At 36.0% G+C, this 12,497-nt stretch overlaps 1 protein-coding gene across 3 annotated transcripts in view; it reads left to right on the forward strand.

Moving 5' to 3' along the window:
* Positions 1–367: 367 nt before the first annotated feature.
* The window catches only part of SMARCE1 (SWI/SNF related BAF chromatin remodeling complex subunit E1), a 16,727-nt gene continuing 4,597 nt past the window's right edge, over positions 368–12,497 (forward strand). The window contains exons 1-6 of one of the 3 annotated variants that reach the window (XM_085310418.1): positions 368–389; positions 741–791; positions 1,405–1,448; positions 4,438–4,605; positions 6,790–6,870; positions 9,739–9,910. In XM_085310418.1, coding sequence (XP_085166544.1) covers positions 785–791; positions 1,405–1,448; positions 4,438–4,605; positions 6,790–6,870; positions 9,739–9,910 — 472 coding nt within the window. In that variant the 5' untranslated portion in view covers positions 368–389; positions 741–784. Of the gene's footprint in view, positions 390–740; positions 792–1,404; positions 1,449–4,437; positions 4,606–6,789; positions 6,871–8,002; positions 8,135–9,738; positions 9,911–12,497 lie in introns of those variants that run through there. The other 2 variants (XM_085310416.1, XM_085310417.1) reach the window with 2 other exon arrangements.

Raw genomic sequence — 12,497 nt, forward strand, 5'->3', positions numbered from 1 at the left:
CGGTACCGGGCGCGGCGGGGCCCTGCCCCCGCTCCGCCGCCTGTGGGGAGCGGGCGGCGCTTCCGCGCTCGGGCGAAGCGGGAGCGCTGGGGCCGGGGATGGGGAGCAGCGGCGCTGCTTCTGCCCTGTTGAGTTTCGTGAGCGTTTCAGTGCGGAAAACGAGAAAAATACAAAGCTAAGGACGTTGTAGCCTCGTGTAGAGCCGGAGCGGGCGCAAGCTCCGTTGCAATCGGGACGCAGTTGCTTTAAGAGGAAGGCCGAAAAAATACTGCTTTGTTATAACGTATTTTTCTTATGCACTTACGAGCTTGATGCTAAAGGAGATCAAATATGCTAACATCCCATAGCTGATGCTGTGACGAAGTCTCTGGCTTCTGTCATGTTTGGCGGTTAGTTTTTCCTGTTCCATAACAGAAATATTCAGCGAGGTCATTCACACCTGAAGACCAGGTTTCTGAAGCAGGCTGTGCAAAATAATGATATGTATTGTTTTGTTTCTTAGGAAAAAAAGTTAAAATCTGTAACATGAGGATTGCATAAACCTGAATCACGGGTATTTAAGGCCAGATTCCTTGGAAAACACATTCATTTTACAATGAGATATTGCCTTTAGTTCTTAGAAACTTTCTTCTGTCTTCATTCAAAAATTTTCAAATTTTTAATAATAACTATAACAATGGAAGCTCCAAAGATCTGGCAAAGCTTAATATTTAATAGCATGATATTCTTTTGTTTTTCAGAATTACAAATATAATGTCAGGTGGCTGAAAATTTGCCTATCAAAATGTCAAGTAAGTTTTCAGATTTTTCTTCCTTTAATTTGATGAATTAAAGACCTAATTCAGCAGAACCTAATTGTAAGATAATTCCTTTATTCCTTGTGTGAAAAGGAATGATATGAAGTGTAGTCATTTTTGACCAAACTCTTGGCCTTAAATCTTAGTTGTGGCTGATTTCTTGTATCCCAGGTGTGACAAGAATTCAGCCTGTTCCTGTTTATTTCTAAAGCATACTATAACATAGCAAAGACTACTTTTTGATTCTAACCCTCAGTTTTCATAGACAATTCAGATAAGAAGAATTTCTCCTGAATGTTTTTTCACCACTTTTGCATACCTTCTTTTTAACTGCTCTGCATTTAAATGCATTTTATAGTTTTTAATCTTATGTCTAAATAAAAAAGCCAGCAATGTGGCAGTGGTGTGGGGTTTTTCTTTTTCCTTTCTTTTCTATATGTTGTTTTACTGTCTTCAGTAATATAATGGAAGGTCTTTGAAACCAAGATTTCTAATTTTTTTTCTTCCCTGTAAATCTTTGAAAAGTGTTTGGCACTCTGGATGCCTTATAAAGAATTCATATGCATTTTCAAGAAAAAATGTTTTGCTTGCGTTTATCTTTCAACAGAAAGGCCATCTTATGCCCCACCTCCTACCCCAGCTCCTGCAACCGTAAGTATAGTGATTTTTCTCATTAACACAGATCTGGTTATACGGCCTTTAATAACTTACATAGCAATAACACAGAAGGTGCATCAGCTTCCTACACTGGAAACATAAACTAACTGTATTTCATTAGTAACATGATATGCATTGTTTAAATGCATCTCAACAATTCTTAAAGCAATTCATGAAAGAGAAGCTGCATAAACTTGTTAGGCCTTTAAGGCTAGATCCTTCGGATACTTAATTTTCTATAAGCAGTCAGTGTGATTATCTAGACATGTCCCTAATTTTATTTACACAGATAGCATTGAGCCTTGGTCTGAAATTATATTCACAGCTTGTTGCAAAAGTATAGTGGAATATTTAAGAACAAACTGATACACACTTGTACCTACATAGCTGACTTTCAGGGGAATAGAAGAGTATGCATGTTTTTGTTACAGTGCAGCAGAATAACAAAACATTCACGGTGACAGTCTTATTCAAACTTTTTGAAATCCATGGTAATTTGAAGTCTGTTGCATGAAAAATATATTTTACTGTATGGTTTGGAATGACACTTACAGAAACATGAAAAGTAGTTTTAAATCACATCCAGTTGTGTGCGTGCATATATAAAAAAGGTATTGAAATACCAATGTCCTGTGGTCAGAAAAGCACTTGAAAGCAAATACATAGCATTTGTATTTCTTTAATAGCTTGCATTTGAGGATTAACGCATTGACCCAAGAAAGTACTAATTCTCTGTGCCAAAGAGGGAACAAGGATGCTAGTGAAGTTCCTGACCACAGAAAATTTGAAAATTGTTATCCAGTAGAGTGTTCTTGGTTTGTGCATCTGGGATGAAAAGTACAGGATGGGATCTAGGGGAAGTGTGATCCTTTATTGTGCCAGACTTTACATCTAAAAAGGCTTGAAAATGCTATATTGTATAAACATAGATTGTTCTTTAAAAACTTATGGAAATAAAATATTTTACTATTTTTGGCATAGTTTGTTCAGAGTTTTCATTTTGCACACAACTTTATAGACTTGTGCAAAAACTACAAAAATTATGATGGCATCTGTTCTTACAACTGGATTCCTGCTTCAAGAACCAGACATACACATAGAACGCTGATTCTCTTGGGACTTGGCACGGATGCAGATGTTTTTTAATGGAGTATATTGATATGGGTGTTGGCGTGGGAGGGAGGTTTGGCAGGTTGTTTGTTTTAGTTTTATTAACTTTTAGTTGAGTTAGTAAGTTTTTAGGAGGGTATCTGAACATTAAATTTCAGATCTGCAACGTGACATGTATTGCCTGTTTTACAAGGCTCTTCTGCATTATGTAAATTACTGTGTACCCCATCCTTGATGATCTGTGCTCTGTTAATGCAAGTCAAAAAAAAAAAAAAAGAGTAGACACACCTGGCTTACAGCTCGTGTTACTGTTCTAAACAAAATATGAGCAGTCCTCACTAACTGCAATATTATATCTGTAGTAAAAGTTCTCTAAACATCATCTAGTGTGATGATAGGTAGTTCCCCCGTAATATTTAACACCTGTCTTACAGAAATAAAGAGTTAAGCACACAGAGGTTATAATTGTCATTCAATTTTGTTGGAGATGTAATTCAGTTTACTCAAAGCCTTTTACTACACTAATACTGAACTATAGTAAAACCACAGCTTATTAAATAGTGAATGAATATGTCATGATTGCAGGCACGGAGACTGAGTTAATGTCAACTACTGTGACTGAGTTAAAATTTGGCAATAAAACATACATTTGAAGATTGAGTCTTAAAGCATAACTTTACTGTTTATGTTTAGCAATAAACTACAGTGTGTCTACATATACTTGAAAACATTGCAAGTTAATGTAGTTTAGTTTATAGGCTATTCTTAGTCACTGTTTTTATCTGCGTAGTGTCACTTTGGCTTCCTGAACTTATTCATAGATTTTTGTAATAGTAATCTATAATGGGTCTAGTGAGCAAATCATTTTATAAGACTCTTGGTGTATGTGTTTCTTATTAGGGCCAGAGTACCACTAAGATTGGGACATTGTATAAATGTTTCTTTTAAAAACTCTTAGAAACACTAGAGGACATTATGAATCTTTATATAATGGAATGATAGGACCATCAYAGTCTGGACTCTTATGTAGATGATAGGAAAGAAGGGATTGGAACAAATGAAGATTATCTTCACGCTACTGCAGGTGAATACAAATTGATCCACTTTCAAGAATGGATGAAGATATGTTCATTAACTTCTGAAATTGTCTTGGATTCAATGAAGTAGTGATCTGATGAGTTTGTAGTTTCTAACGTATGGATTTTATTGCAGTGGTTCTTCAACTCTGTCATTCTGCAGGCTACCTCCTAACAGAATTACATCTCTGTGAATCATCTCCCCAGCTTCCTAATCTCCTAGTTCCCCAAAATATTTAAATATTGCAGATCACCAAGAAAGTTTTCAGATATTTCTACCTGTACACAGATGATACTTTGAGAGATTCTTTCCTGTTGATAGTATTAAATGTTTGTTGGAAAGACAGAAGGATGGGAAGAAAGGCAGAAGGAGATTTTCATTGATACAGTAAATACTGATACTAGGGACTTCTGCCCACCTACTGCGTGCTACGTTACCTTGTAAGTTGGATATAAGAGTCTTTGAATTGCTTGGTGGCTTATATATTGGACAACTTTATTAGCCATGTGCAGAATTTATGGAATGCTTGTTTTTAAAAGTTACAAGTTTAAAAAATAAAACCACAAACTTGAGACAGAAATTTGTAGTGACACACTGGGCTAAAAAACTTGTTTCCTTGATAGGTTTATATTGGAGTAACCTTTACATACTGAGAAGATATCAACTGCTACACCTCATTTGCTTGTTTAAATTCTGATTGCTTTTGCATGCCATATTGCAGTTCATTTTCATTTCTGTGTTTTCCTCGTTTGAGCTCATTTCTCATTCGTGTTTTTGTCTCATTTGTTTCCATCAGCAAATGCCCAGCACACCAGGGTTTGTGGGATACAATCCATACAGCCATCTGGCCTACAACAACTACAGGCTGGGAGGGAACCCGGGCACCAACAGCCGGGTCACGGTAGGAGAATCAACTATTACATCATCCGGCAAACAACAGGAATTGACCAGAAATGGCTTTAGAGTTAGGTTCTTCTGAATCTTGGCTGCTGCCACTTTTTATAAAAACAGAAATTACTTCTTATTTCTCCCCTCCCCCCTTCCCTTTCACTGTGAAACCTTTTACCAGAAAATGGACTTCTGTTCAGTAGGGATAAAATGTTGTGCTCATGTATGATATGGAATTCCAAAAAGAAAGACTTTCTGTGGTCTTCAGTGGCCACTGCATGCTTAGGGAAAAGGTTTATAGTGTGAGTAGAGAAGTGTGAGTAGAGAGGGAGGGAACTACTAATTTTATTGAAGCTTACTAGCACAAAGAGGAAGAAGGTATTTTCCAAACAGGTGATCACTAATAGTAATTGCTTCATATTACTGAGCCATGCAAGAGATGCAAGCTTTTATTTTGTACTCTGTAGGTATCTGGAAAACGGATGTTAAATCCATTTTTCATGGAATAAATAAAGTGAGCTGGACTCAAGTGATGAGAGAGAGAGGTGACGACTTCTTTCAAATACAGATAAAAGATCTGAGCATCTGGTGTAGCCAGGAAAGAAGAACATACTGCAGAAAGTGCGATTTTTTCATAACAAACACAATAGAAATAGAGTAAATCCATAACATTTTTAAAACACAACCAAAAAGATAAGATTTCTGTAATTCTTACAGTCTTAGCTTTTTTTCTTCATGTACAACTTTCTATCTCAAAACACTTCAATTTGGAACGTCGTATAAAGAAAAATTGATCAAGGAATAAATGGTGCTTTTAATGCACTATACGTCCTTATATGCCTCTTGTATAAATTTTCCTAGAAGTTCATCTATTTTGTTAAAATGCTTACAGGAAAGACTTGCGCTATACCAGCTGGAACATCATATATTTCTTTTCTAAGTTAGGTTTTGTCTGAGAACTTTCATTGTTTCTGTATGTCATAAGCATATGCAGCCTTCTCTGCCATGCATATACCAATATATGTATGGTGTCTTTAAATTCCTATTAATTTAAAAGCATTGAACAATTTCCGTTAATGTTTTCCAAATCCATCTGTGCGTGTATGTGTATACATTTTGGTAATACATATACCTCATGTACATTATTTATATCTATATGCAATTCTGTATGCATTGTTTCATGGAACTTCATAAATTCAGTGAAACAAAAATATCTAGAGGAGAATTTTGGAAGCCGAATGCTGAACACTAGCCTCCTTGGCCAGATCCAAGTATTTATTTAACCTATGGCCATAGTCTTAGAAAAGTTTGAAAGTGCTTTATATTTTCATGAAAATGGTGTCACTTAATACAGTGAAACTCCTTGTTTGTGTAAGTGCTTTAAGAATTGAGATTTTCAGAACCTGCAGTTGATATGGACTGTAATATCATTGTGCTACTTTAGGAGAAGAAAACGCTGTCTTACAGATCTGTTCTCTGAGGTGTTTGGTAGCTTAAGGGGACAAGAACAGGTGGATGCAGCAGCTTTCCATCAGTAATGCTTACTGTTCAGTGCTCTTTTGTTTAGTGGAAGCAACATGCTTGATGTTGTACTAATCTAAAGGAAGATAAGAGCACACAGGAATATTACAGTCTAATTTAGAGAGCTGCAGTAGAGCTTGGATACAAATAATGCACACGGGGAGATCAGTTGCATAGGGATGTTTTCTTTTTATAGTGAGTAGTTACAAATATATTTCCAAAAATATTTCCAAAATATGTTTCTATAACAAATGTATGTATTTGTTTGGACAAACTTTCTAAAATTATTTGAAAATTAAAGGATGTCTAGATAATTCATGCTCTTAGAACTTTTTCTTTATTTTCTTTCCCTACCCCCAGGAGATGCATTAAACTTGTCAAAACAGATACAATAACAGTTGCTTATCTGAAGTGAYGAAAACAACATGCTGGGATTGGCATATCCCCATAGCTTTCTGAACTGTGCCTTTCAGTTTTAAGAATGTAGAGCCCTTTTGGACATTTATCCAGTAACTGCTCTGTAGACTTACAGATATAAGGACAAATTTAGATTGGGAAAATACTACTGTGAGGACCAGTTGTAGCCATTCACAGTTTTGGTAACTTTTGGGGGTGATGTTGCTTGGTATTTGGGTTTGGTTTGTTTAACTACACAACAATGAGTGTATTCCAAAACTAGTGTATATGGAAACTGTCCAGTGATCACATTAACAAATGGATTTATTCGGTTCTTTTATAGGCTTCCTCTGGTATTACCATTCCAAAGCCCCCCAAACCCCCAGACAAGCCTCTGATGCCCTACATGAGGTACAGCCGGAAGGTGGGTATACAGTGTCAAGCAAGTAATAATAAAAGTTAGTGTTTGTATGTGCTAACAATTAATTGCTATTATCTTAGTTTCAGCTTCTAAACTTTTACTTCTAACAGCCTGCACATTCTTTTAAGGGAATTTTAAAGTACAGATGCATTGCCCTTCAGAATAATGGCAGCAGTAATCTGTTCATGCAGTTGCCAATTTCTGGGGGGAAAAATTCTCTAAAATGATAATATACTACCACTGTCTCTGCTGACAAGGATCCACCCTGCCACATTCAGAAGTTCCTGTGACTTACTGACAGAACTTTTTATAAACAGAAAGTATTCCTTGCGGTATACTGGGCTTGGTACAGTGCTGTAGCTGGACTGAAGAGTAGCAATGAGTGGACTTTGCATGTTCTCCTTCACCAACCTAGCCTGTGGCAACGTTTACTTCGCTATTCTATGAACTGTTTGACAAAAAGTAGGAGAGAGACTCTTGTGGAGTCTGAAATCTGATTGGGCATGGGGAGGGCAYTTGAGCCTGTCTGCAGCAGGTGAGCCAGAAGGAAATTCTTCCACTCCTGGTAAAGTATCTTTACCAGCATACCTGTCTTAGGCCAAAAACCAACAACAAAAAAAAAAAAAAGTCAAGTGGCGTTCTAATCTCTCACAGCAAGAAATAACACTGGCAGCTCGCTCCTTTTTTTTTTCCCTATAAAGTTAGAAACGTTTTTGGTGGAGTCAGAACTTGTTGGAACTCAAATTGATCAGCAAGACTGAAAAATATTTTGAAATGTTACATTCAGATCTGAAAAGCTCAGTGCTCTTTATCATAACCTACTGCTGGATGTGTTTACTCAGTAGCATTTTTTTTCCCAGAGATGCAGCGATGTGCATTTGAGAAGAGAATTAAGAGGGTTAAAGGCACTATTCTCATGAAACCAAAGCCGTTTCAGCAGTTGCCCGTTTCAGTAGATGGCCTCCTACTGACTTCCTGCCCCAGAAAATAATCGAGATAGTTTAGCCAGACTCACTCCTAACTTAATCCTGTTTTTTCATGGTGGTTCCAGAAAGAACACTGAGATGACAATATAAAATGTTTAATTTGGAAGTATTTAGATATCATTAGTAAAGCTCCAGCTGTTTCTGTTAAGGTCTGGGACCAAGTGAAGGCGTCCAATCCTGATTTGAAGTTATGGGAAATTGGCAAGATTATTGGAGGAATGTGGCGAGATCTCACTGATGAAGAGAAGCAAGAGTATTTGAATGAATATGAAGCCGAAAAGGTAAATGGAAGAAATCTGGGATGTTTATTACAGCTGATTCTTCTAGGAACTGGTCTGAGAAGAAAAATTCATCTTACCCATGCAGTGATGTATATGAGGCATTCACGAGACCCCCTATATGTAACTTAAATGGAAGTATGTCCTGACACGTCTTTTAAATTTTTTTATTTTTTTTTAAAAAATAACTGTACATCAACTGTGACTGGTCAGTTTTTAGACCTAATTCAAAATGAAGTATTTATAATTGTGTCGATTTTAACTGTTTAATGAATGGATTTGATTGTACAACATCAGTGTTGAAAAGATTGTCTCAACACCAAAATCCTCTTTCAAAACTGGTGCTCTGCAACTACTGCTATTGAGTCATGAACATGTCCATAAAAGACTTCCAGTCACGTAGGGGTTTGTTTCCATGGTATAATCTGGTGTAACTCCATGTTATGGCATAGTATATTGTTTCCTGATAGAAAAAGATACCACTTTTAGGGTTTTCTTGCATTTGTTTTTTATTGATGTTCATGACAAAAGATGACAGCTATGTTTTGTGTCTAGGTTGGTAAGTGTTGAGGATTTTTACAAGACTGTTATTGTATCAGGTATCCTAAGCCACAGAGGGTAACTTGTCCACCTGCTGTGTTGTGCTTAAATCTGTTAGGCATCTGAGCTTGTGCAGAACCTGATCAAACCTGAGGAACTTAGAGTTGTTTTTATTCCAAGTCAATAGAAAAGTACTTCACAGCTGGATGCTCTTTTAGTTGAAACAAAATCAAGGATTTTTACTTGGTAAAAATGCTTAGATTGTAAGCTCCTTGGGGCAGGGCCCATCTTGATTTTATACATATWTATWTATTTATTTATTTATTTATATATATATWTTTTTTTACAGTTCCTAGGCAGAAGGATTCTAGTCCTAATAATAAAGAAAATGATACCTTTAGGTACTTGTAACAATATTGAAGAATAGATCTTGCTTTTTGTGGAAATATCTGAAATTGCTACACAAAACCTAGACTAGGCAAATTAAAGCAATTAAAAAGGATAATATTTCAAAAAAGGTGAAAATAGTGATGCAGTCCTATTACAAGGAGGAGACGGTAGTCTGGCTGCAGCATTCTGTATCATCCCAGTGCAGGGATGCATCAAAGAACTTAAAAACATAAATTACTGTGAAAACTGGTTCATGCCCTATTGGAAAAAGGGAAACAGAAGAAATCATAATCAAAGATCTAGTCAGAATGCCAAAGAAGTATTGAGAATGATTAAATAAGAAAAATGAGTTGCCTTGAAACAGCTTGTCAGATCATAAATACCTTGTTCTAAAGTGTTTGATTTTAAATCTCAGTAACAAGGCTATCATAAGACTTCTCAGATATCATGACTGAAGTGTACCTAAAAACTCAATGTTTTTAAGACATGAATGTCAATGAAATCAGTTCTAATATGTAAAAGAAAAACTGGGAGCAGTCACTTGTACAAAGTAATTTTGTATGAACCAGATGATTCAAAATAGGTTTGTCCGTTTAACTACAATTTGAGTTGCACCTATTTATGTCAAGTCTGAAAATGTCCAACGGTGCAATCAAACAATATTGGTCACATTTCAGATAGAGTACAATGAGTCCATGAAGGCCTACCATAACTCTCCTGCATACCTTGCCTACATCAATGCAAAAAGTCGTGCTGAGGCTGCATTAGAAGAAGAAAGCCGACAAAGGCAGTCGCGCATGGAGAAAGGTGAACCTTACATGAGTATACAGCCAGCAGAAGATCCAGATGGTAAGCAGAAAGGAATTTGTTTGCGCATCCAATGAGACAGTCTCATCATAGGACCTGCAGTATAAAGGAACAGATGCTAAATATGGAAAAGGACCAATGTATAACTTTCACAGTGCTTAACATGACTTACTTCCTATTTCAGTACTTTTGAAACTAGTTTTCCTGATCACCTTTTATCTGCTATAACTAACAGCTGGCTTTTTCTTGTTCCCAAAAATTAAGGTGGCAAGCCAGTGATAAAAATTCTTCCAATCCTTAGCTGTGTGTGAAATAACACTTATAGCTCAAAAGGAAGAAATCTATTTAAAACTGCATAATGGTTTTAATATATGAATTATAAAATGCCTAAATGTCTGGTTTAATCCAGCTTGAATGGAATTCTGTGCATTATTACCACTTGCACATGATTCTGATACTTGAGCAGAGTTCTAGAAAGATTGAAAGCACCTGAACTTTAAACATGTTCAACAACTTCTTCCATTCAAGACTGTTCAGAAAAGAAAAAGTTATTTCTGCTACTGACAAGTTGATGAGAAAATTCCTAAAGTTTATTTGACTTGAAGGCAATATACCGCACCCTGTGCAAAAAAATAGACTCTTACAATTAATTTCTGCTTTTAAATTTATATTAAAYGGCTGACCAAATGAATACTTGTTGAAACCTGACGGTAAAAAATGTACTCAGGCAGTTACACCTCTTTTTTTCTTCTTTTTTTTTTTCCCCCTTCCCTCACTTCTTTTTTTCTTTTGGTAAAAGCACACCTTTGATATAAATGACAGAGTTCCTCATTGTGAGGGTAACTGCAGAATTTTTGCAAGTGTATTTGGTGTTCCATTAGCTGACATTTTAAGACTCTCAAATCGATCTGGCTCTACCTGGGTCAAATTAACTCGGGCASAAGCAGCTGTGCTAGCCCTTAAATTGCATCTGTTCATATCTGGGATGAATCAGCAAATTCTTTTCTGTGACACAAATGTTGGTGTTGTCCTAGCCTGCATGTCACTAGGATCAAGAAACTTAGTGTAAAAGGAGTCTTTTTGAGAGGTCAGTGACATAACATTATTAAAGAGACTAATCTGCTTAATACTTGTCTCTTGCAAATCTGTTGTAGTCCCACTCTGTGTTCTCTTTTCCCTCCATTTAATTGGATACCTCAATGGCAAATTGAACATAACACTTTCAAATAAACCAGGTAACTAGTTTAATGAAAATTCCTTTTTTTGGTAATATTTTCCTGGCATGCTATTTTAGGAGCCCGTCTCAGATTTTGTGAATAGTTGCAGAATAATTTCCATTAAGAAAATTTTGTGCAGAATAAGCTAAACTTCTGGACTTTTCTATATGACATCATTCTGGAATATAATTCATACCTTTTAACTGACTGAATCAGTTAATTTAAATGTGAATTATACTCACAGGAGCTTCCCCTTGAGTTTGTGTCCTCACTAATGCTATTTAATTACTCTGCTTTAAATTCAAGTTTCTAATTGGTTTAAGTTGAATTTCTTGAGTCTGTTTTGTAGATAAGTTCTTGATACCAAAACTGCAGGCTATGGTTTGATTTGTTACAAGACTTTACCTGCTCTCCTTGAACAAACATAGAGTTTTCCCATGCTGTGAGTTTCTATCTTCTATGGGTCAGAAACTTCTGAATGCCACTAGATAGGGGAAAACAAATTTTATAGTTTGGGTRCTATTTTGTTCTGCTGTGTAGTGTCAAACTGAATTTTACTTCTAAAATGAGTCCCTAGTACTACCCATAATAAAATAGTTCATGTTAAATTATACAACTAGGTTAACATTGTCTAAGTTCAGTATCTTGCCATAAACTAGAAGTGCTTTCAGTTTGACTTCGGGAGAGGGGGGAGGAAATCCTTTGATCTGTCTTATTAGATCTAGATATATGTCAAAAAAGACAGCTTAGTTTCTGTTAGGCTTCCTTTTCTTTCTTTTATCTGCAAGAAGCTTATGAGGAGACCAGCACTTGACCTATGTTCATGTATACTTTTCTCCAAAAGTATATATTTTTTTATTTCAGCAACTGTTCTTCAGAAGAAGAAAAGTACCAAAAACAATTTTTGTACCAAAAAAATTTAGTATACTCTTCTTGCATTATTATAAATTATCTGTGATGATTAAGCATATGTCTCACTGCCTCAGGCTTTAATTTCCCTGCAATAAAAAAAAAAAAATTTTGATCTGAGGTACAAAGCTTGTTTACAGAGGAGCATCTCTTCTGTTATTATTTTGGTAAAGAAAGGTTTTCTTGCACTGGACATAGTTCTGGTAAAACAGAATTTTTTTTTTATTTGGTGTATTACTTAAAATAGTCCCTCTTACTCTGCAGACATGTAAAGCGCAACATTACCTTTGGAACTTAATAATTGCTACTACAATAATTAGGTCAGTCCAAATTTCATGTCTGTGGGAGYTGTGTAAATATCATGGCTGCTATAGCTGTGCCACTCTCCAGGGTGAATGCTGTTCTACCTTTGTATTGTCTCTCTTTTTTTTTCTTCTTTTCCCCCAGTTACTTAATGTTCTATAGCCATTTGTTAGCATGAACCCCTTTATACGTGATAGAAA

The sequence above is a fragment of the Rhea americana genome, unplaced genomic scaffold, assembly GCF_003343005.1.
Source record: "Rhea americana isolate MKP2758 unplaced genomic scaffold, rheAme1 scaffold_319, whole genome shotgun sequence".
NCBI lineage: Eukaryota > Metazoa > Chordata > Aves > Rheiformes > Rheidae > Rhea > Rhea americana.